We start from the raw sequence: 25,487 nt of genomic DNA, 5'->3' as shown, positions 1-25,487 counted from the left end.
TAAAGAGATAACCACCTATCAACTGGAGAGAATATTTTTGTCTTAGACTGGATGCATACACCAAAACTGTAAGTATAATAAAGCATTAACAGAAACAGTTATAATGAAGCACCTAAGCATTGTTAGATGGAAGTGGCCTTGGAAGCCTTATGGCCCTGCTAAGTGTTGAGGAGGGGATGGGAGGACCAAGGCTGTGACCTGCGAACATGGATTTCATTTTTCTGCAGTTAGCCAAGATTGGAGAACACAAAAAAAAATAATGGAACAACAGGAGAGGGAATCAACTTACTTGTGAAGTGAGGCTGGAGTGGTAATATGGCAACTAAAGACCCAAATTGTGATAGGTCTAGAGATATGGCACAAGTTCTTTTGGCCATACAGCCTGCAGATAATGATGCATAGTAAATATAACTATAGAGACGATGCCATTTGGTTCAATCTCCTAGGATTTTTTCCAGAAATAGACATAGACACTAAATTGAGCCAACCATATGAATCTTAGCATTAGGCTTGTACCTTCCATGAGGAACATTGGGCCAGATACTTGCTAATATATGTGTACACAGGGCTAGTGATTTTTATTCATTTATTTGTATATAGCTGAGGCCTGCTGAGAACCTAGTCAGCTCTGTCTTGTTGATTCCCCATTGTTTTTGTTGTTTTAATGTTTGTTAACAAATTTGGGCAACGATATGAAGCAAAAGCAATGCTGGAATAATTACATGTTTGTTCTCTCTTAGTAAAAAATCTATTCTTTCATGTCTATGATCAGTATTTACTTTGCACTACTCTATTTAAAAACACTTTTATTCAAGGATGTGAATGAGTACTGATACCCAATGGTTTAAAGCCACTTCCAGGAGAACAGCTTCTTTTAATGAATACAGGAAAATCTTTCCTAGCACTTCAATTTAAAATGTTGATAATGGACATGAAAAAAAAAAATAAAAAAAAAAAAAAGAAAAAAGAGAAAGAAGAGAAAGATAATAGAATACCAAATTTCCTGTGGAAAGACAAAGCAATAGTTGGAAAACCTGAAATTGAACTCCGAAATCCATTGAATGAAACAGACGTTACATATACAGGAAGACTTGATCCATTTTTGGCTCAATACACCACACAAAGTTTCTAAAGAAAAGGATCTCCTGGTATTGTTCCAGAGCTCCCTTTTCAGTATCCCACAGTCTGAAGACATAGATGCTTTTATGTAGATCACAATTATATAAATCAAATACATTTCACTCTGTTCGTATATGTGAGTGAATTAAAAACAACTTGAGATCAGATCAGTTCTACAGCAAATAGGTCCAACTCCATAAACACATAATGAAAGAGTCTCTGTACATGTGATTTTTACTTTTATTTTATAACTTATTTACCCCAGAACCACAAACATATGTCATCACAGAAGGGAAACAGGAATTAGAGAGAGAGGAAGTGTATATTCATCTAATGTAATGTAAATTGTACTTCAGTCCCTAAACGTGGAATTAAATTCCTTCAGGCCTCTGTAGTCAATCCACAAATATGTCTTTGGGAAATCAGTGTCAGAACTGACTGTGTCTGCAGCAGGGAAAAAGGCGATGTATTCTCAACTGGTATTGTGCAGCTTTCCAGTGTTAGCTGTATGAATTACAGAAGTGAAGATTAAAGCTATCTAGCTCAGGCTCACCAAGCAGAGCATGGGTTTCAGGAAATGTATGTTGAAATTCAGTGTGCATGTGATAAAAAACACACTTATTGAAAGAGAAGGTAAATTTTGAAAGGTGTCGCTTATCTCACATAAGCAGATAGCATAAAACCTCAGTTCTGTTTAGATCCCAGAAGATACACTACTCTGAATTGTGGAATATTACGGTAATTTACAAAACAATAAAATAGAAATAAAGCACAAGGCAGTCACAGTCTTTCTAACATGAATAAAAAATTATGGACCAAACATTCCGGTGGCTTTTTTCCAGGCAAGATAAAACTACTGAGATTAATACAGAAATCTTTAAGGTAATCATCGAAAATGACAGCAGAGGGTGCTATCATTTCTCCTTCAGTTCATGGGGTCATGACTGAATCTATGGCTCTTTTACCCACTGTGTTGTTACTCTCAAGAATCTAGAAAAAAAAAAATAATAAAAAACCCTGAAATTCAGTGGAAGTTTTCCAGAAAGGAGTTAGACACCATGGATGGAGGAAGAAAATATACACTGGTATGTATTTAAGGCCAGAACTCAACTTCTAAATGTGAAGGCTCTGCAACAAGCACTTTGATTTTACAAAACTAAAATGTTGAGATTTTTGCTATTGTCTGTTTTTCTTTTCTCTAGAAACATAAATGTCAGACCTTTTAATCTGTAAATATTTTCCCTCATGAATTTATAACTTGTCTGCTACAGATTGTTGTCCTTACTGAACTGCTCAAACAGAAATGATAGAATAATCTTGCTAAATGTTCACAATGTCCTGCCTATGAAGGCCATTTTGTCATCCTTTGGAAGAACAGACAAAAGAACATATTGCATCCTTTGCTGCCCTCTGAAATAAACAAATGACCTAGAAACAGTCCTCAGTCTTTTCTATGATTTGAAATCTCTACTTAACCAGTACATATGAAGCATGGTTTCCTTGGATTTGGGCTTTTTCCCCTCTCCTTTTGAAGCTTGATTGCTCAAAGTGTGGCCTGTGAGGCCCCAGTCAAGTGATGTACTTAAACTCTGGTCAAGATTGACTGAAGAGATAATATCAGGCATGAGGTTACATGCTGAATTTAGAATCATCTAGGTTGGAAGGGAACTTTAAGATCATTGAGTCCAACCATCAATCTAACACTGCCAAAACCACCACTAAACCATGTCCCTCAGCACCGCGTCTATCTGTCTTTAAAAAAAACACCTCCAGAGAAGGCGATTCTACCACTTCCCTGGGAAGCCTGTTCAATTGTTAGATAATCCTTTTGATGAAGAAATTTTTCCTAATATCCAGTCTAAACCTCCCCTGGTGCAACTTGAGGCCATTTCCTCCAATCGCCTGTTACTTGGGAGAAGAGACTGACCCCCACCCCACCCTTTCTACGACCTCCTTTCAGGTAGTTGCTCCAATGCTGAGTGTCCTTCAGAATCAGGCCAAAAATCCCAAAACACAGCCTATGGTTTCTAAACTCACCAGAGGCAGGTTTCTCTTACTGCACTAGAACCAGCCAGACCCAGTTTTGAACTTCTAAATGTAGAGACTCAGCTCCATTCCAGGTTGTCTTTACACTGCGTATGTAAGAAACTAACTTTGTTAGGGTCTTAATTGTCCTCTGCATGTAATTTATCTTACTTTTAAACCCTGTATGCATAAGGTACAAGATTTGTGGGGAATACTTACAATATGATAAATAGAATAAATTGGCTGGATTTGTCACAGTAAAAAAAAAAAAAAGTTACAAAATTTTTGTTGTTATGTTGGTTTGTGTTTAAGGGAAATAATATGAAGCAATTTTGTGTGGGGCCACAGATCTCATCAAGCAGATAGCAAGGTATGAGCTCAGTTCCATCCATCAGGAGATGTAATCCCAACCCCAGTGGAGCCCTGGCAAAGTTCCCACTGATTTCGGTGTGGACAGGATTTCATCTCACAGAGTCTCCTGAGTTCAGGAAAGCTGAGGATCTGGTTTGGTGTCTCCATTTCTCTCAGACCCACAGGAGTGTCTCCGTCCTCACCTATGTTGTTCTTACATGAATTGCCTTGTTCTTCTCTCCTACCTGTGTATTTATCTAGTCTCATCTTACTGGGCTTTACACCTGAGATACTGTGTCTTGATCGCTAGCTAGAGGAGACTGCTGCTGAGTCTCTGCCTGATGTGGTGTTTGCTGTCGCTCTGCAAAGGACTGCATTTTTTTTGGCTCACAATCAGCCCCAACCCATGGAAATAACTTCAAGAGACAGCGATAACTGGTTGAAGACTGTGGATTTTCCACTTCTGAGGTTGTTGGAGGTAGGCTTCTGCATTATGTATTGGATTTTGGAGTACTGAATAGATTTCTTTGCAAGTCAGGGTTGGCATTGTGTTTAATTCAAAGAGTTATTAATCTGTTTCAATAAGCAAAGTTGTCTTTTACTAGCTTTCAGCGGTTATTAAAGGCTGTCTTTCTGTGAGTCTTCTGTGGGTTTAAGATTTTCTTTGATTTTAATTCTCTTTTCCCATTTTGCCTCATATAGGCTTTGCTTCCAGATTTTTATTCCATTTATTAGAACACATATTGGCATAAAAAACACTCTGTGAATTATACCCTATTAAATTTATCCTACAAAGCAAGGAACTCCGATTCCTAAGAGCTCTGGTGTTACATTTGGGTTCCTGTGTTTTCTTTACAATCATGAAGATAAATTTATTGGTATATTCTTAATGAATTAAAAGTCAACATTTGGAGAGTAAGATCCAAATTAGTATGTAATTACCAAGAGTGGCACTAAAACTTCAATTAAACCCTTACACACAGATCAAATACACTCTGGCTTCTGACTCGATCCCAAATGCCAGTTACAAGACGCTAGATGAATAGAGCAGGTGCAGTCACCTAACCGTGGGTGAGGAACTTGGACAGAATTTAGATTTCATGGCTGCAATCCAAGACAGCCATGTACAAACTCTTTGACCTGATGATTAGCCAGGCCTTGTCCAGAAATCTTTTCTCCTGTGTTTACAGAAAAGCTGTCATCTTAATTGAGCAGAGCATCCTTGTGTCCTATTTTCTATAAAATTAATTTGGGATTCTCAAACTACTCATCCCTAGGGGTGGTATGTTGCTCTGGTACATGGCTGAGATATCTGCAGCTCTGGATTCAGCACAGAGAATTAAGAAGTAATCACCACTTCCATTAGAAAATGAATGAGTACTAGGGGAACTTTGTACTGTACGCCCACATTTTGTATGACAGCTGGAATATTTCCCCATTGAACACTAGATTTTTCCACAGCTGATTCTGATGACGCCCCAGCCTTGACTCAGTGTATTGGTGGGATATAAAGCTTTCTGCTCCCGCCTTCCTCCCAGGGTTCACAAGCCCATAGAAATTCCTTCCGTAACTGGCAGATGAATTTAAGGATTAAATTCATTACTGGTGTACCATACTGGTGTACGTTTTTCATTTGTGTGTGCCATCCACTAACTTTCACTGGTGGACCCCAACACAACCTTTGCGCATTACTGAGGGCAGCTTAGAGCTCAAAGCTTCTGTTGCAATGACAATCAGTTATTTGTATGACCCTCTAGCAGAGTTTGGAAAGTAGTTGGTATATCATATGTTTAAATTGCAACTTGGAAAAGTGTTTTCCTAGGTCATGCTGAATGTCTAAAGTTCTCTTGCTAGATTGGCTCATTTATCCCTGTCTGAAAAGACTAGGTAAGGCTTTACCCCCAGCCTTTGTCATCTGTCAGCTGTGATCTGACTGAGCAGTTTCATTTCTGGTGGCAATCATCCTAAATATTCCAAAATCTAGTGTAGTTATTGGGGCTAAGAGGAGATGATGATGATGATAAGAACTTGGTAAAAAGAGCAAACTGGCAGTATTTCCATACAATTTGACAATTTGTCAGAAGAAATAGACATGTGGATTACGTGGGCATATACGTATGCAACTATTTTATTTCAGGTAAGCTCATTTCTTTCATGTACAGCCAAGGAGGAATAAGACTGCCATGATGTCTCCCTCCTTCATGTTGTGCTCTGCTGTATAATTTGTTGGAATTAAGAAATAGCACTAAGCCCTAACACCTGGTATACCTATCTCAGAGGTGCAGGTGCTGTTTCACCCCCATTTGGACTGTTTATAGGCAAATTATATTTATCAGCAAGAGCCTAAGGCTCCAGCCAGCTGGCTGGAATGCATATTGCCAACTGTGATGACAGGTCAGTTCTTCTGGATGATGATTTGCTCTATCTTATAGGACGGAGATGTGAAGGCGTGAGAAAAGGCTGTTTCTGGGCATCCTGCTCCTCTAAAAATGAAATCAGTCAGTGCTCTTCTGCCCTTTGCATTTTTACGTAAGTGGCCGTATAAAAATGGCAATCAATGTGAACATTAAAGTTTATGGTGTACTCTTAATGAAAGGCTTCTGAAGACTGAGTGTGTATGAGTGTAAGGGGGTAATGTATTCCACTTTTGTCTTTCTCACTCTGTATTCACCTTCTAGCATATAGCGTTTTCTGTATTTTAAAATCCAATGGATTGGAAGGAAATACATGTGGAACTAGAACTCAGATATAGAAATGGTTTTAAGATTTTCTCTGACATTCTCTTCACTCCATTTTCCCTGTCTATAACATGGGCAAAATGCTGTTACAGCATCTAGTTATGGACTGTTGTGGTTAGGTGCCAAGCAAACCTAGAATAAAAAAAATATTCACTCCAAGCCCAAAGAGCCTTACATATTTCCAACCTCACAAAAGTGCTTTGACAGTTAATTTTTAAGGTATTTCTTTAAAAAAAGTTTTGAGAAGATTAGACTGGTTAAACCCAACATAACAATGTTGACAGATAGGAGAGACAAATCAGGCTTACTTTCACTTAAGTTATAGGGAATTTCACATGGCAGCTGCATTTTTTCCCACCCTATCTATATGATAAAAATCAAAAGGCAGTATCTTTTGAAGTTTTAGAACAGTTTTCAAAACTTTGACTTTTGAATCAGATCAAAGTTATGAATATGGCAAAACAATTTCAGCTAGAATGCTCATTGAGTGTTATCTTGTAAATGTAATAAAACAGCTTCTCTCCCTTTTCTGTTACAATCATTTCATTAAATATCTGACATTTACAGCTGACATTGTACTAGTGAGGGATATTTACTGTGTTCTTTTCCTGAAACGGACGTTTCCCGTGAAATGATAAGGAACATTTCAGAGTTGTGACAGAAATATTAATAATTCTGTTTTGCCCATGTTTTAATGTGTTTAAATACAGATCATTTCAGCGTATAAAGCAGTAACGTAAGTGCTAGCGTCTCAGCACCTTTTAGCATGCACTACTGAATATACAAATGTACACATTTTGAAACCACACAGAAGTGAAAATTTGCAGTTCATAATCTAAACTAGTTCAATAAAAAGACAGACAAAAAGATTTCCTTCATGTCTAAAGGCAAAGTACCCTAATGCTGCTATTTGTAGGACGGAAAATTAATGACCATTTTTTACAAAGGAAGCCGCTCTTCTTTGTAGTTTAGAACTGATTAGTAAATGGATATGCAGAAAGCTCTGTATGGAATTAGACAAGTGTGAGTCTGTGCACTTCAATCTATTTTGTACATGTTCTCCAAGACCTCAACAACTAAAGCTAATGTTCCCTCAGCTCCATTGAACTAATTAAGCTAGGTCATTATATTAATAATAGGTTGCCCTTCTGTCTGCATTTATGGCACTTAGCAAGTCAGTGTGCGTGTGGATGCTTATCTCATGAAGGAGAAAGCTCCTGTCAATGAATTAGGTTAATCCATCAAGAGAATTAATGTGACTTGATTACTGTTGATATCCAAAAAAGCTGTCACGCACCATCAGATATCTGCAGCTGTAGGGAGTGAGTGACAACACTCCAAAGCACTGAGCAAAGCTGTGGGCCTGTGCTATTGAATAAAGAGGCTGCTGACGCCAAGATGTGGTGCTGGGCTGCTGATGTGATAAATGCAAAGGGTGCCACAGGACCTGAATGTTGCTATCAATGCTTAGCTTAACTCAGGTGGGTTGGTATTTTGCCACAAATTGTCCTAATGTCTTCTGTCATGTAAAAATACTTCCCCAAATTAGCTTACAGTTCTCTTGCTTCCTTAATGAGCATGAAAGAGTAGAAACACTTGAAAATTCATTAAGAAAAACTCTGCAGTCACCCCCCCCCCAAAATAAAAAGTCAACTGCACTTTGGACGTGGCTTTGATAGTTTTCTTGTTCTGTCAATTCTTTCAGCAGCCACTTCATCTCCTTCAGTTCTCTTGCTGACAGAGTGCCATATCCAAGGTTGTTAATGGTTTGGAAGTTCCTGAGCACTGAAAAAGTAGTCCGTTAAGCTGGTGATAATTGGCTGAGAGAAAAATGCAAAGATTCTTCTGTATCATAAATATTAAAATATAATGAAAAGTTGATAGCTGGCATGAAGAAAAAGGTTTCAAAATTGCTGAAGTGGAAATATACAAAGAACAAGAGGTTTTCTTCTTCGCAGAGAGAAATATGCATGAGGGTTTCTTTGTATTATAGACATGACAGTTATGATTTAGCATGAAACCAAGTCCAAAAAATCACAAGTTTTGAAAGTGATCTTAATGCCACCTCCTAAAAGTTGATGGGCAGTTCCAGAATTTCAGTTATCAAGAATGAAGTATTAGAGATCTATCAATAGCACCCAACATTTTTAATTAATAGTTTACTTAGCTGCAGCAAAGGGGAGAATGACTTGGCTCGTAGCCTCATACCAACAAAAAGCCTATATTCCATTTGTGTGCCTCATACATAGTGAGAAAGTCATGAAGCGACTCAAGAGTCCCAGAGAAGTGTTCTTCTACCCCTCCATGCCCTCCTTGCCCTCCCAACCACTGGCTGAGGATCCAAAGATTGGGCTTGGTGAACTGCCCAGGACCTTTTTAAGCACTGGAGTAAGGAACAAATTGTCCAGATGGTTTGTTAAACAAACAAAACCAAGTGTCTATTCAATGGAACTGTTTGTTTAAAAACAGGATATATTGAAGTCATTTAAGACCTTAGGGATACAAATTTGTTTAGGTGTTTGTCTGCAGTGTAACACTCGTTTACAGATAAGGTTCCGGTAGTGCACTTAGGCTTCAAAGGCATGGCTCATGGCACTTTTTTTATGTGTTTCCTAACAAACCCTGGCAATATAGGTAGCCCAACACGGCCATAAAATAGCTACTTGGACACACAATAGCAAATACATACTAAACCCAGTAAATTTTGAATGAAATCTGATAGCGTGTGAATGACGGTGCAGCTTGCAAAGGTGGTGTTAAGCTCAGATACAACCATTAGTTTGATGATGCGTACAGAGCATATCATGTGGAATTACCTAGCACTTCTTGGAGGAGCTGTTTTCATGAACAGTAGTACAAGAGGAAGAAAAAAAAATCAAAATAAAATAATGTCTTGTGCAGGCTATCTTAAAACATTTTGGACTGCTATTTCAAAATCAAATTTCCACAAATAAAGAGAAAAATGTCATTCACTGTGGCACTTTTTGCAAAGTCGGAAGGTTAAAAGAAAGTTATTTTGTAACTGGGCATAAAATAGGCATTTGAAAAATGATTTAGCTGGAAAAAACACAATTTTTTCCACATTAAGATAACTTAAGAACACCCAAATTGATTTTTATTAGACTTCTCATATTCACTCTGAGCTGACACATGCATGAGATATTCAGCCCTAAAGGTCACTTCTGAGAAAACTATAAGTAACTGGAAACAGCACTGCAGGATGAAATGATGTCTCATTGCTAACTATTACTGCTGGAGAGTGATAAATATTTTACTCCTGAGGCTAAGAGCCGGCTCCTGTAAATAAATTTTTATTTCTCGGCTGTGCCGATTGCTGAAAGATGATGTGACAGAGCTAGTTTTCCCGATTTTAGTTTTTTGTTTAAAGGGAGGGTGGGAGGCCCATGGGCCTGCATTGGAGGGAGCCCACCAGTCTTCTCCATGGCTGGGAGCAGGTGGTGCAGGGAGAGCCCTAGTTCCTCTCGCCCCAGTGAGAGCAGGACCACTGGCCATGCCCAGCGCGGGTGCCCTCATCCTCCATGCCATCCCTGCCCAGGCCACGCAGCACTTCTCGAAAACATTACTGTGTTGGTGGCAAAGGGAAGAGCAACTGACATCAACTACCTGGACTTGTGCAAAGCATTTCACGCTGTCCCACATGACATCCTTGTCTCTAAATTGGACTGACATGGATTTGGATGGGCCAAAACGGATGGGCCACTCAGTGGATAAGGAATTGGCTGCATGGCCACACTCAAAGAGTTGCCATCAACAGCTCAATGTCCAAGCAGCGACCAGTGGTGAGCAGTGTTCCTCAGGTGCTGGTACTGTGACCAGTGCTGTTTAACGTCTTTGTCGGAGACATGGACAGTGGGATTGAGTGCACCTTTAGCAAGTTTCCCGACGACTCCAAGCTGTGTGGCATGGTCGACATGCTGGAGGGAAGGGATGCCATCCAGAGGGACCTGGACAAGCTTGAGAGAGGTGGGCCCACGCGAACCTCATGAAGTTCAACCAGGCCAAGTGCAAGGTCCTGCACCTGCGTCAGGGTAATCGCAGGCACAAATACAGGTTGGGTGGAGAACGGATCAGTGATTTACAGCTTTTCTCCAGAGCTAAAGGGCAGGCACAGCTACCAGTTCAGAGGAGGAAAGGTAGAGCCCAGCAGGTTGCCTGGGGCTCCCTACGGGGTGACCCAAGCCTCTAGGAGCCTCGCCCGTTCAGGCTGAGGCGGCTCGCCAGCCCCACCGCTCCGCTTGCCACCTCAGACCCACCGTCCCCCCACCGGGGCCGGCCCGCAGGGCGGCGCGCGCTGCCGGGCACGGGCTGCCCCGGCCCCGCCCCTTCACCCCGCCCTCAGAGGCGCGGGGCTGCCCTCGCCCCGCTCCCCGTGCGCAGGCGCGGGGGCGGCCATGTCGGCCGCCGTGGAGCAGCGGCTGGCCAGCTTCCGGGCCGCCCGCGGCAGCTCCGCCGTCTCGCCGCGCTCCGCCGAGCCGCCGGGAAAGGCCGCGGCTCCACAGGCCGCCGAGGGACAGCAGGCCGCGGGCCCAGGCGGCAGCGCTGAGGTGAGCGCCGAGGTGGGCAGGCGGGTCGGGGGGCGTGTGGCGGCCGGTCCGTGCGTTGAACGCCACGTCTCGCTGCTGCCTCCACAGGCCCGTCCCGGCGGGGCGGCGGCGGCGGCTCCGGTGTGGGCGCGCCCGCTGCTGCTGAAGGTGCTGCTGTGGGCGGTGCTGCTGGCGCTGTTCGCGGAGCTGGAGCTGGGGCTGCCCTACTTCGTCCTCTCCCTGCTCTACTGGATGTACGCCGGGACCCGCGGCCCCGCCGAGAGGCGGCGGGGCGAGCTCAGCGCCTACTCCGTCTTCAACCCCGGGTGCACCGCCATAGCCGGGACGCTGACGGCCGAGCAGCTGGAGCGGGAGCTGTATTACCGGCCCGCCGCAGGGAGGTAGCGACCGGCCCGGCGACCACCTCCGCACCACGGACCCGAGGAAGGGCTGGGAGAGAAGGAGGAGGAAAGGGGGGTTATTTCTATGCAAAACGCCGTTTGCGCCTTACTCCGGGCCTGTTTTCCACGGGCACGGTCTGGTCCTGATTAAAGCCGTAGCAAAGCGAGCGCTGTGGTCTTGGTCTCCTTTCCTGGGGGCCGGCGCTGAGCAGCAAACCCACCGGCAGGTTGCAGCAGCAGGGAGAGGCGCACGGCCTTTCCACAGCTGTAGCTGTCAACTTGTCAGCTGGGGAGTTTCCGCTGCTGCCGGCCCTTGCCACTGGTGAGAGGAAGGCCGGTGTTTGAGGACACGTGCTTTTCTTCCCAGCACTGGCTAGGATCCTCTTTCTGAAGAAAAGACATGAAGCACTATCCGTATACCTGAAATAGGCTGCTGCTACTGTTTGTATTCATGTGTTTCTTCTAACACAGACATCCAATTTTGATGCCTGTTTCCTGTTCACTTCATATTTACAGCTTTCATAGTTTGCAGTGTAAGTAAAAGAGATTTGTTACTATTCCTGGCAGGTAATACACATTTTGCTTTAACCATCATTTTTGAAAAAATTAGGGTGAGTGTGCAGCAGACATGGAAATACAAGAGGCCTTCAGGCAGAAGGGGATTTGCCCTGTCATTGGGTTCAGTCCTTTTAGCACAGCACAGCTGTTGATGCATCTCGCCATCATCCCACAGACTGTTAGGTGTACTTCTTGTATGATCCACTGGTATTTTTAATCTATAGATCATTGCATTAAAACAAATAATTAATATTAAGTCATAGTGAAGAGCAGCTGGCTGGGGAAATGAAGTGGCCTTTATTGAATTTAATTGGACTGGAAAGAGGATAGTAGATTAAACCACAAATAATATGTTTAGAACTGCTAGGCATCTCTCAGTAGCTCTCCACAGTTCTTTCGTAGCTTCCTAGTATTGGTCTCTTCTATAAATTCCAAATACCAAGCACAGAATTTTTGGATTTGCGTATATTCCACCATCCGCTGGTAAAAACCCATCAGAGTTCTCACTATTCTTACAGCTTCCTTCTGACTCATTTATACAAAGAACATTTTGGTTTTGCTTAACATAGACTCTGCAGGTTCAAAGCCCTTTTTGTAGTATATTTGCATAAAGTTGCAAATACAAATCTTTGTTTCTTTGGGAGAACCATGAACTGTGAGTCTTTCCATTCTTAGAAAGTGTTCTAATTATGGAGTAAGAAGTAGTCAGGTCGTACTTAAAATAAAATAAAATAAAATACTTAAAATAAAAGTAATAGAACTTTGTGAGTGGAAACTTTATTCACAAGGATAAAAATAAACATAACTGTAACGTTTACAGGGAGTTGATAATCTGACACATCTTGTACAGTTAGACTCTGTGGGTGTTCTTTAAAACAAGGAAATACATGCAAATAAATATTAAATATAAGGTAACGTCCATGAAATTATAAAACTTTATAGCAGCGATGCTGGAAATGAAGTTTTCATTTGTTACATTATGTCCAGGTGAATTTACAGACTCTTCTATTTAATGCTTCATGAAACAATTTACCACAATAAGTGAGTATGAAGCTGAAAGGCACAAGAAATAAAAAATCACACAGTTAATCTGTTCCAGTGCTTTGTGTTGCTTTGCTTATTTCATGCTACTCAAATAAATGTACATTATAAATTCAACAAAGGCTTGTAAAAGGCTTTATTGAAGTAGATAGAGTATGATGGAGAAATTGGTGTTTAGGCCTTGCTGGAAGTATTTCTCAAAATATACAATTACTGTTATTTTGCTTTGGAGGCAATTACTTTCACCGAGCTGTTCCCTCAGTACTTGGAGGGAATTTACAAAAGTTTGAAGGAGTGAGAGCTTAATCAGTGAGGGAAAAAATTAATAAATTCCACCACAACCCTCTGCTTGGCTAAGATTTCACTTTGTCATCTTATTTTTCTCTTGGATTCTAGCAAGGCAGAAGTTACAAAGGTAAGTTTGACATCTGGTGCTGGAGCTATTCTCGTGAGCCCAAAGCCCTCAGTTCTGACGTGACTAGAAGGGTCAAAAAGAGCCTAGTAACTCAAAAGCAGATCACAGTCTTGCAAGAATCTTGTGACAGCCACTAAGTACAGGTTTATTACTACATGTGTAAATACTCGTTATTCCTATGCCTGTCCTCTTTCGTGTTACATACACTTTTTCCAGCATAACAGTGAGTTAAAACAGCTCCGTAACTTCCTATTGTCATAGCAAAACTATCATCTTGCTAACAGTGCACAAGCAGCAGAAACTTTTTTTTCCAGGTTTGCACATAACTAAGCAGGGCCCTGGAAAACTATCACCCACTCTTGAATATTCATGAGTGCAATTATTCCCTCCATTGTGCAGCTGTAAATTTCATCTGTCCTTATGCTGCCTGTTCACCTACCAGTGACTAACTTTATCAGTCTTTTCCTATTCAAAGCACTTACGGGTAGATGTTAACTAGATCTCTACGTACAGGAAGCTAATTAATTAAATTGCAAGACAGCTGTTAACATACGCATGTAGTAGTCGGGTATTGTATTAATGGTCACACAACATAGAAGCTAGTTATTCAATTTACAGAAGAACCTGAGGTGCTTCATTCCAAGGTCAGCTCTGCGACCGATGTTAGGAAGGGGTGGCCTAGAAATGGCCCACGTAGAAGCCAGCATGCTAAACGTACGTAAGCCAGCCTGAGAACTGTGGTGGATTTCTGCAAACATGTCTGACTTCCCCCCTGGAGCTCAATTAAAAGCATTATAGCAGAAGAAGGTAACCCATCCTCTCTAATTCAATTTTCACCTGATGATTATAAAACTAATCCACCCTGTTGGCAATTTGGATTCTAATACAATGATTAAATAATGCCATGCAAAGCAATCTAGCTTCAGGCAGGAAAGATGCTGAATTACATCCCAGAATATCCAGCTCACTTTCTTGGCAATGGGGGTGTGAATGCAAGAGAGACTTGAAATAGGTTTTGGTTTTTTTTTTTTTTTTTTTCCTTTTTTTTTTCCTCTCTGCTGAGTAGTCTTAACTGCTATGCCATGGAAGTTACTTACTACAAGGCGGCTACGGACAGGGATATTCTCAGAGCTAGTCTTTGGCACCTTGCCTCTTTGTTGTAAGGGGAGGCGAATAACAGCTAAGTAAAGCTATGTAAAGCTTGTTATTAAGTGATGCAATGGATCACGTCTTGCTCGTAAAGGTACCTCTCCTTTTTCTTCCCCAGCAACTCTTGTAAACGTCAGGGAGGCTAACAGATAATTAGCAGTGTAGACCCATTCACTGCAAGAGCCCTGGCAGTTTTAAATGAACAGAGAAAAAGTGCGTTGAGTTTGGGACAGTGTTTTGGTGGTTTTGGGGTATGTGTGTGGGTTTTTTGAATCCCGCTGAGGGCGGGCAGGCTGTGGAGGAGGAGGAGAGGAAAAGAAGGAAGAGAGGAAAAGAAGGAGGAGAGGAGGAGGAGGAGGAAGAGGAGAGGAGGGGGGCAGCCCATCCCGAGGTGGGGGCTGGGAGCTGTCCGCCGTGCTGATCCCGCAGCCTGCTGGAAAGGCGCCTTCCCGCCACGCTGAGGGCAGCGGCTTGCCGGGCACCTCTTGTCTGGAGAAAACGCACAAGGCAGGAGGAGAAACAAAAGCAAGCTCACGCTGCGAACTACCGAATCTCCAAATAGGTGAAGGCTGGTAAGACCAGCTGTGGCCAACAAGCTGACTTCTGTGTGTTTGCACCCACAGGAAGCAGAGCGTAGCTCAGGAAGAAAAGTGTCCTCTTGAAGTGCAAGTCATCATCCTGTCCCTGTTAACACCTGTGTGCCAGAGGCAGAGTAACACATAAAAAGAGAAGGGCTGTGCAATCACAGGATATTTCCATCCGTGTCAATAGAGATAACATGCACCTGTTAATAGCAGAAGAGGCCCTTACCAGATGCTGGTTTGTTTTTTGTTTGGTTTTTTTTTTTCAAGTGAAGCTTAAAAAGAGCATTCAGAAATGTGCGCCACACTACCTGCTGTATTGATAGACTTTCAGGATGCTGTTCTTCACCTACCCAGAAAACAGGTAAGCACAGTTTCAACTTCAGATGTCGGAAACTCTAACTAGAAAACTGATTCTTCCCTAAAACACAAGTTGTGTCTCACTAAATTCTTTATTTCTAAAACTGGTGATAGCACCTTACCCTATCCCCATAAAAGTCTAAATGTATTTTTTGGCAATAATCATATTCTGTATCCTTGTAATTTAATCAGTTGATCACTCAGCTCGTCCACTCAACAGTAATAAGCCATTGACCCTGTAGTTTCAGACTGGATCAATGCTATGCTTAAGTTTTGGACACCTGGAGGCTTTGTGTGCAAATGGGAAGAAACTCTTTTAACTTACTTTAGATGTGATAAATTTTTCCTCTGATGTGTTGATTACATTAGCAAATTGCTTTCCCTAGAAACCTTCGTCCAACAGCCTGCAGGCAATGAGCAGCATATGCTTAAGTTTCTTGCTGGAGATGGCATACTTAAGCCACTTGCTTGGGTATTTAAGGGTTTTCAGGTATTTTATACAGTTCATTGTTCTCAGTCTGATTCACCTGCAGAAACCTTAGCTGAATGTGGCCTGACAAGTGGCAGCGTAGACACTACTGCCTACTGTGCCTCCACTACTGATGCTGTTGGCTGGACACTTCAGAGGTTTCATACTGCTGTCTCTCTGGACATACAAATGTTCCAATCTCCAGCGCTCCCAGCTTTTCCGAAACTCCATCTGCACCTAACAAGCAAAGAAGGAAACAAAAGTAATGAGTGTAGAACTAATCAGATTTTTAAATGACTCCACTAGAAAAGAGCAAGGAAAAATAAAGATACCAAACTACTGAGAAAAGCTGGCAATGCTTTAAACCTGCAATATTATTGCTTCAAATTATCCAATTATCTCATTAGTCCATTGTAGGATATTCTATGTTTAAAATAATGATAGCATTCAGTTTTGCTCATAGAAATAAAACTCTTCTATGCACCAGGAAATCTTATCTTCATTATTTTATTCTAAATTGTATTCAGCTGCAATCTGAATGTACTCTGTGCCCTACCAGTACTAACAATTAAGTTGATTTTGCTTATCAGCCATGAAATGACTGAAAATACTGTCTTCCTGCTCAGTACTGTCACCACAGGTATTCTTAAGGTTCCATTTTAACTTCTGGTTTGATTTAAACAGCATTCTGTCTTGGATTATTTTTGTTCTTTGAATATTTACATTTTTTTTATTCTATACAAAAATGAAGATTTATTCAGAATTGAAAAAGCAACAATTAAGCACATTGAAGACTGTACTTTCCCCTGTCTTTTTAAATAACGATTACAATATCTCATTCCAGATACTAGCTTTTTTTAAAGTTACAAAATATGCTCATCCAGTCGCATGTTCTGGGTTAAAGTCTGTAACCTTGGTACTCATTTGGAAGTTTATCCAGGGTCTTGTAATTGCTGCACAATCAAGAACAGAATTTAGATCTTCCTGTTCCACTGGCAAAGTTCTTACCACTTGACTGAAGTAAGAACCTCCATTAGCTTTTAACACATAAGGCAGAGGACATAAAATTGAACCTTTTTTTACTCTATTTAGAAAAAGGCAGGAGGGCAACTACAGTAATAAATTCATTATGATCTGTACTTCAGCCTGAAAATAAGTTGACTATAGGTGGGTCACTCAAGTGAGCCTTCTCTGGAGGCTCTTTTTGTTTCTCTTTAGAGTCTGGTACTGACCACCAAGAAACTAAATAGCTTGATGGCAGTTCCAGTGCAGGCCTGTCATCATACCCATGTTGCTGAAACCTTCATACTCTGCAGGAGACTTCCTAAGGAACCAGCTGCTGTACGTCTGTCTTACTTGCTTGTTCATTGTGAAATAGTGAATCTGGGAGGCAGCCCTAAAAAAGTCTTACAGAACCACTTGTCTTCCCTTGGTGGTTACCTCTAGCAGTGCTTGTCAGCTCTGGGCTACAGCCCTCACACTGAATACTGTCCTGGTGGGAACCAGCTGCATCTCTGCATTTGTGACAATGGAATCTGTCCCTCCAGTATCACAACGAAATGGGACAGAGGAAAAGATAGAAGCTTGTATTTTACAGTGATAACTGTGGGTTGTTGTGCCAAAAGCTGCACAAAGACACCAGAAAAAGACAGTGTGTCTGGAATAGCTTGGCATAGAAGAATGAGGGAGAACAGCCTGATAAGACAGAAAAGGAAACAATGAAATGCAAGGACCATACTGTCTCAAGGAGAAGAATTGATCCCATTATCACCCCAGTACTTGGTACCTTTTGTGGGCATGGAAAACAGCTAGTTTAATAGGCAGCACTGCGAAAAAGCAGTTTTAGATATTTACAGGCAGATCTTGAAAGAAAGCATGAACATACTTAATGACAGAATAAGTCAATGAGCAATAGAAATGGGTATCTTAGAATCAGTCAAAGGGAGGAAATGAGTCTTCAATCTGGCGGGACATGACAGGCTGTATCCTAGAGCTATGATACAAATAGCCTGCAAGACTGAGATGAAGTGAATGGGAAGACCTGAACAAAAGACTATCAGAGATGATGTCTTAGGAATGGATCTGAATCACAGAATATTATTTTTCTCTCCAGAGGTTAGAAAAAGGATAAAGAGCAGCTCTGCTGTCCATGTTTAATGGTGTTTTTGCCTAGATGCCCAGTGACGAGTGGCATTTCACCAGGACTGGTGCTGTTTGTATCCTACAAGCATCTTTGTAGGATACATGGACAGTGGGATTGAGTGCCCCCTCAGCAAGTTTGCCGACAACACCAAGCTGTGTGGTGCAGTCGACACGCTGGAGGGAAGGGATGCCTTCCACCTTAAAAGACTGTCTTGACTCCAGGACTTCTAATTTTTTTTAATTACTGCCCAATCTTCCTTTTTTCAAGGAAGGAGGCAACAGGGAAAAGCAAGGCTAGCAAGAATGAAACCTGAATCAGCTTACACTAATTCTGGTGGAAAGCAGCATCATCTCTGGTTACAATATTTCTTATAGAAAGCATCACTAACTGCAGAAAGCCTGATCATACCAGGCCCAGCTTATTTTTCAGAGAACATTGTTGGTAACAGGCAATCTGATGAGACCTTGCCATTTGCTTCTGAGCAGTATCAGAGGAAATCCAGAATCCTTCAGGTGAAATATGACTAAATATGAGCATATTTTAATGTTCTTCCATAAGTAGATACTACAAAAGGACATTAATATCACTTGTAGCTTCATTTCTACTTTTGATCTAGCACCAGGACTTGCGAAAAACTTTTCATGCTGTATGGTTAAGGAAAAAGAAAAGGAGTTTGCGAGTGTCTCAGACAAAAATAAAAACATAGACCATATAGCAAACAAGTATAGGCTTCAGGTACACATAGTCTGTCAGAAGAAAAACAGTTTGAAAAACAAGATTTTCACATATCATTTAGGAAAGAAACAGAAAAGACTTGACCTAATCAATTTTTTTACATGGATTTATTTTATGGATGCTGATGACAGCTTGACAAAATCATTTTCCCTTCTTTTAACAAGATTTGGATGGAACAAGTAAAATAATTCATCCTATATTGTCTGTTGGCTTTCTGTGAAGCTGAGCACATTATGGTTAGATTTTACGAATTACATTAAAAAAGCAAGAGAACCAAAGAGATTTGGAGGACCCCTTAGAAATAGGCTACTTCACAGTAAGTTCCCTCAAATGAAACAAACCTACCGTTTTCAGGGTATTAATAAGGTTTGGGCTATGATGTACCTTTGCCCTTGTATTACATGGAGGAAATTAATGGGTATTACTCATGAGGGGCCTGGCTGCAGCTGCACAGGGGATGTATGAGCAAAGGCCAAAGTGAATCAGAAGAACTACATGATGCACCAGCAAACGGTGCTGCATTTCAGACCTGTAAAGCTGTACAAGGGATTTGAAACAAATATTCTGTTAAGCAAAGCCTGCTGCTACGCACCTCTGACTTTCGTAAGCAGCGCAATTAACACGTTCACTTAAACAAAATCTTACCCACAAGCTACAAAAGTGAACAGTCTCCTGCAGGACTTATTCAGGATGCCTGCTGCTTTTCTGTTGACTCCAGCATGGCCATAATGACACAAGTAGAACATTTTTCCATTGGTTCCAATTCCTTGATGAGGCCTGTCTCTCAATAGGTGATCTTGAATTACTATGTCATGATTTAGCATGAGTGTAAAGCACTTTGGTGTGCATTAAGCTTAATAATGTGATGCCAAATTAGTCTGCTTTCCTTGCAAACCTGTTTGCCGAATGAATAATAATAATAATCACTTAGAAGGTAACATAAGAGATTCCTGCAGTACAGAAACAGAACAATACTCTTTCCCCAACAGGGCTGGGATTCAGCAGAAGCCATGGAAGACGCTATTTGCAGTCAGTTAACTCAAAACTCTGGCTACATTTCTACCAAGCCTGTGGAAGACCTCATCACTCCATGAAGTTCAGTTTGAATGAGAGCGCAATGATGCCTTCAAGTAGCTGAACCACAGGAAAACCACACGAATGCAAGCTATATGGGCATTCGCCAAGAGGACTCCCCAACCTCACCAGCCAGCTGAGCTGAGGTCTCAGCTCAGGCTTTACCCCAACAGTCAGCGAAAGAAGCAAATAAGAAGCAGTATGACACAGATTAAGAAGAGCAGCTATAATTCTTAATAAAAGAAAAGCTCCAGCAGTGCAAACTATACAATTGAGAGCAAGACAACTTGCAAGATTTCACATCTACAAGTAGTGGCCCTAAATTATACTGCCTGAATTCCTTCCAACAACATTTGTCTGAGGAGTTATCCTGTGTAGCTGTACAGAGGAGGGTCTGTAAAAAAAAGTAAAAGCCCTGAACAAGGACAATTTAGCAGTTCAAGACCATTTTCAATTTCCTTTTCCTACAGTGAATGTTGATAAGGCAAATTGGAACACCAGTGTCTTTCTTACCTCGTTATTGACGAAACAGTAGAGAATTGCAACCATCAGCCCCTGAAATCAACAAAAACCAGAAGAGCAGTGAGCAGAGCAATTCCCCTGCTTTGCCAAACAAACTTGCAAAGGGCTAGCAGCTCCACACTGGCATGGTCCCATGGCGAGAGAAAACCAATATGGAGACAACCTGTGGTCCCCAACAGCTCTGATGGCAGAGGAGAGGTTTGACCAAACTATGTCTCAAAGCACACGATCTTAGGGAAAAGGAATTACTGTTTTTTTTTCAACCTGTTATTTTCTAACGATATCTTTCCCCTTACCCAGTTTCTTGTTATAAACACTTTGTAAGTGAACAATTCGCAGTGATTGTAAATAGAGCTCTGTGCTTGATAAACAGGGAATGTGTGGGTGACCAGGGAAACTAGAAGAATAATAATTCCCTTAGACAAGGAGACTCTTTTGAAATGGCCTTACCTAAGGCAACAGCTAAATAAAAATCACAGTAAACCTACATCCTTCCTCACATGCAGTTACAGCTGTAGACAGCTACTTCTCACAGCACAGATTTTCCAAGGAGTATCAAAAATACTAGAGAAAGCACAAAATTTGCTTTCAGCAATGCCATTATACAATTACAGGAAATTACAGGCAATTTCGTTATTGCCTTGAGGTGTCCCATAGGAAGTAGATATTAATACATGGATAGGAATACCAGTTTACTGTGGTAAATTTAAGGCATGAAAATAAGAGTATGTGACACTAACATCTAAGCTGGCTATTAAAAATTATTCCTCATACTCTCCCTTCCACTGACGTAATCCTGTAATATCCAGTGCTAAATTGAGAAATATAAAGAACAGGGAACGTGCAATGAAAGAGAGAGAAAGCAGGTCCCCAAACAGCAGTTAAAAAATATCTTATCCACATGGGCACAATGTGAGTGCTACCTGGAAAGAAGCAAAGGAGAGTTCAGTAAAAAGCTTCACAAAGCGCAGCATTCCTCTGGCATGCTCATCAGTAATAAAGGCAAAGATGACCTCATGGGTCCCCAGCAGTGGGATCAGAGTCAACGTAGACTTGGCCAGCCTAAGATCACAAAGAAAGCAAAAAAACCATCAGTGCTACTGAGTAGATCACTGTTGATCCCAATGGTCACTGGGAGTCACTATTTCTACGTTCTACTTTTGGCACACTGTCAACTTTGGTAAGTCACCCCACCACTCGCAGGGTCCTCCTCCAGAGGCTGCAGAAGAACAAAAAAAATCCTTAAATAACATTAGTAGGTTTCAGTAAGTTTTAACTGCCCCTGCCAACCCGCTGCAGACCACCTCCTGCTGTGAGCAAAGCTCTGTATTCAGCTGCTGACTGCATTTCACCTGGAAAATCTTCCAAACTCAGGACCAGGTCATGTGCTTTCTTGAACTTGAGATGTCTTCTTGTGTATCCTTTTCCCAATCTGTAAGTGGGAAAGATGACCAAAACCTACCTTGCTGATGGCCTGAAAAAAAATCACCTATCCATGAACTGGAATCATTTAAAAATATCTTGGCAGAGGGAGGAGTGTTTGCTATTCCTTTCCACCTCTGTGGTGTGTTAAATCTTCAAAACATTGTAACTAACCGTAACTGCAGAACACTTTGTAAAAGCAGTTAAACTCTCTTAAAGTGAGTGATGACTCCATGATTTAAACAGCAAGTTCAAAGACTTGTTCAAACAGCTAGCAAAGGAAAAAGACAAACCAACCTGAAATAAAACATTTTTCACCAGTGAGAGAGCAATGCTCAGGGCTACAACCACAGGAAAACATTCACAAGAATGGTCCTTAACTCTCTTTTGGTAGACATACATGCTAGTCAACCAACAGGATAATGAAAGATGCTTGAGTCTCACCTGGGAGTTTATAGGGCTGTCATGGGCCACAGAACCTATCAGACATCTCCCAACAACCTGTCTTGAGACAATTCAGTAGATACGAAAATCACTCAACTAGCAGGGCTGTCAGAGGGGACAATCCGAGGTACAGGGGACACGGAGCAGGGGGGAAACACATGACACACATAAAGGTAGTAGATCTTGTGGGCCCTAGGGCTGCTGGCTGCTATTCTGAATCATGTAATCATTTAGGTTGAAAGGGACCTCTGGAAGTCTCTGGTCCAATTCCAGTTCACAGCAGGTTACTCAGGGCTGTGTCCAGCCAAGTTTTGAATACCTCCAAGGTCCACCACAGCGCTCTGGGCCTCTCTTCCAGTGTCAAACCATTCTCACTGTGATTTATTTTTTTTCACCTCTGACACGTAATTGGAATTTCTCTTTCTACAACTTGTGACCTCTGCCCCTTGTCCTTTCATTGTGCACCTCTGAAAAGACTCCAGCTCCATCTTCTGTATTACCACCATTAGGTAGCTGAAGACTGCAAGACTGAATCCTTGCTTTGTCTTCTGTTCTCCAGACTGAATGAACCCAGTTTTCAGCACCTCCTTCTATGTCACCTGGTCCAGGCCCTGAACTAGCTTGGTGCAAAACTGATGCAAGTCCCATGGGGTTGGACAGGGAGGACACAATTTCTGTCTTGTACTGGGGAGCTTCAACCTGGACACCAGAAGCAGTGTCACAAGTGCTGAATGGAGGGGATCAGTCACTTCCCTTGACCTTCTGGCTATGCTCTTGCTAGTGCAGCCCAGTATGCAGTCAGCCTGCGCTGTCACAAGGGCACACTGCTGAATCATGTTCAGCCTGTTGTCCTGCAGCATCTCTGGGTCTTCTGTAAAGTTGCTTTCTACCCAGCCAGCGACCAGCCTGTACTGCTGCATGGGATTATTACATACTAAGTGCAAGGCTCCTCATCCACCAGCCTGCCAATGTCCTTGGTACACAAGGACCAAGGGATGGTGAATCAAAGAAACTATTGAAATTAAAGAGTTTACACAGAGGCGCAAGCAAAAAAGCAGAAGTCTAGTGGACCCAGGCGGATTGCTGCATTGGTGGGTAGGGAGTTTCTTTAAACGAGCAGTTTACCAGCAAGTCTTGTGATGGAGGCTCTGATCCAGCACCACTTGCCTGAGACAGAGGTAGAATCACAGAATCACAGAATGATATGGGGTTGAAAGGGACCTCTGGAGATCATCTAGTCCAACCTCCCTGGCAAAGCAGGTCCACCTACAGCAGGTTGCACAGGAACGTGCCCAGGCAGGTTTTGAATGTCTCCAGAGACGGAGACTCCACCACCTCTCTGGGCAGCCTATTCCAGTGTTCTGCCACCCTCAAAGTAAAAAAGTTCCTCCTCATATTTAGATGGAACTTCTTATGTTCAAGTTTGTGCCCATTACCTCTTGTCCTGTCACTGGGCACCACTGAAAAAAGACTGGCCCCATCCTCTTGACACCCAACCTTTAAGTATTTATAGGCTTTGATCAGATCTCCTCTCAGTCTTCTCTTCTCCCAACTAAAAAGACCCAGGTCCCTCAGCCTATCCTCATAAGACAGATGTTCTAGGCCCCTAATCATCTTTGTAGCCCTCTGTTGTACCCTCTCCAGCAGTACAGCAAACCTCTAGGTTATTTAATGAATGCTAATTGTTCTAGGTGGGATATTTGGAGAGCTCTGCATTAAACAGGAAGCCATGCAAAATCCTATGAAATGGCTTCCTGGGTAATTAAGACATCCCTAAAGAAAATCCTTTCCCTGAGCAAGGAGAGAAGTCTCTTCCCCCAGCCCTTCCACAAAGCAAAGGGATTTGCTGCCATCAATAGGTGAGTTCTCTTTTCATCAACTGAATGGGGAACAGGAGAGAGTTAGAGGACAGACTAGTCTGAGGGCAAAACAACTTTTCTTCTTTCCATACACAAACATATCTAAATGAGTCACTTTCTAGGGCATCTAGACCAGTCCTTGTTTAAAAGACCCAAAATCTTTTCCAGTGTTTTTGAGCAGGAAAAACAAAAAAAAACAAAACAAAACAAAACAAAAAATAAACAAACAAAAAAGAGGGAAAGAAAATCTGATTCAGGAATCTCTGGCTACTGGTCTGGTTATCATTAGAGGCACACCAATGAACTGCACTCTTCTGGGTAAAAGACTTCCCCAAAGCTTCTGGCTATAACCACCAATCTCCGGAAGAACCTAGACTACTGTCTTTCTCCGTGAAGAAGGCTCTCTTGCTGGGTAAATCCTTTCCTGACAAAGCCTTTCTGTTTACACAGCAGATTCTTGAACATTAAGAAATGAATGAACGTGCACTTCTGAGAAATAGCTCAGCTGCATCAAACCTTCCTGCTGCTTGAAGAAGTCATGAGGGCAAGGCTTTCTCCCTTAATGGGGTAAATTTACAGTCAGATTTTTAAATGGCTTCAAGCTATCAGAGCTGGAAAATAACCCCTTTTCCACCCCAGCAAATTTTACCCTGGCAAATAAAGGTCACATATATTCAAAATGACAGTAGGTATGAAAGCAAAGCCTACACCTCACTAAAAGAAGTCATTTTCTCTGCTTTGAGCTCTAAACAGAAATTAGGATTTCCAAAATTTCTCATGAGGTAAAGAAAGCAGGTAACATACAAGGCAACTCCATGCTCTGATGAGAATACACCAAAATACATGCTGTGTGTAGCTTAGGAGGCTGCAGCAGTGAAATACTCAACTTCAAACCAGCTAAGACAACCCTCAGGAGCAGTCTGGCTATCACAGCATGTAGGCTTCCCACTGCTTAGTTCACCCTATTGCTAACTTTTTATTTCTACATTATTTTTCAGTCTGCAGTACAGAAATATTCTCCAAGATGAAGAAATGAAGGATGTGACCATGAATCTTAGCAAGGTGATTAAATATCAGGAATAATACACACACAGACAGGGTGAAGCCTGCAAAATAAAAATTGAATGCTTATATGATATATCTGACATCTCTCTTGAAACATCATATCCATTCAAGATTGCAGGCTTGTCCCAGTAACAACTGGGAAGAAGAACAAGGAGCAATACTGAAAATGACCCCCATCTTGATCTTCACTGAAGTTGAAGTGTTTATTTCTAACACTCATGGTTTTTTCAAATTAGGTGAAGTACTTGCATATGCTGCAAGTATTTAAAAAATGCCCACTTAATTAATATTCATCCAGTATTATGGAAGACTGTAAAGAGATGAACTCAGAAAGAAAGCCTTCTGTTTATCTATAACCCAGGTATAACACCTGCCCTGGCTTCACCAGGAGGCTTCTCTGGGGACCAATTGTCCAAGCAGTCATACCAATGTGTGACACCACACCTGTGCACTACCCAAGGCCTGTGATCTT

At 41.8% G+C, this 25,487-nt stretch overlaps 2 protein-coding genes across 2 annotated transcripts in view; one reads left to right on the top strand and one right to left on the bottom strand.

Annotated features, from left to right (window-relative positions):
- The first annotated feature begins 10,633 nt into the window (after window positions 1-10,633).
- On the top strand, window positions 10,634-12,817 carry SAYSD1 (SAYSVFN motif domain containing 1). The gene is made up of 2 exons (XM_074168171.1): window positions 10,634-10,798; window positions 10,886-12,817. Exons 1-2 carry the CDS (start codon window positions 10,646-10,648, stop codon window positions 11,180-11,182), a joined length of 450 nt encoding a protein of 149 aa, XP_074024272.1. The 5' UTR covers window positions 10,634-10,645; the 3' UTR covers window positions 11,183-12,817.
- A 3,003-nt stretch (window positions 12,818-15,820) lies between these two features.
- Window positions 15,821-25,487, bottom strand: part of GLP1R (glucagon like peptide 1 receptor) — a 53,963-nt gene continuing 44,296 nt past the window's right edge. The window contains exons 10-12 of the mRNA XM_074168170.1: window positions 21,149-21,287; window positions 20,217-20,258; window positions 15,821-15,988 (exon numbers count right to left, since the gene is read on the bottom strand). Of these exons, the coding sequence (XP_074024271.1) occupies window positions 15,821-15,988; window positions 20,217-20,258; window positions 21,149-21,287 (349 nt within the window). The remainder of the gene's footprint in view (window positions 15,989-20,216; window positions 20,259-21,148; window positions 21,288-25,487) is intronic.

Source organism: Numenius arquata, chromosome 2 (assembly GCF_964106895.1).
Source record: "Numenius arquata chromosome 2, bNumArq3.hap1.1, whole genome shotgun sequence".
NCBI classification, from domain to species: Eukaryota; Metazoa; Chordata; class Aves; order Charadriiformes; family Scolopacidae; genus Numenius; species Numenius arquata.
Note: the sequence above shows the minus strand (reverse complement) of the source record. Positions and strands in the feature narration are given on the sequence as shown.

Bases quoted from the DNA above. Each gene is read 5' to 3' on its own strand.
- SAYSD1 (XM_074168171.1), top strand. From the start codon at position 10,646: ATGTCGGCCGCCGTGGAGCAGCGGCTGGCCAGCTTCCGGGCCGCCCGC. The intron at 10,799-10,885 runs GTGAGCGCCGAG...CTGCCTCCACAG, and splicing joins GCCCAGGCGGCAGCGCTGAG to GCCCGTCCCGGCGGGGCGGC.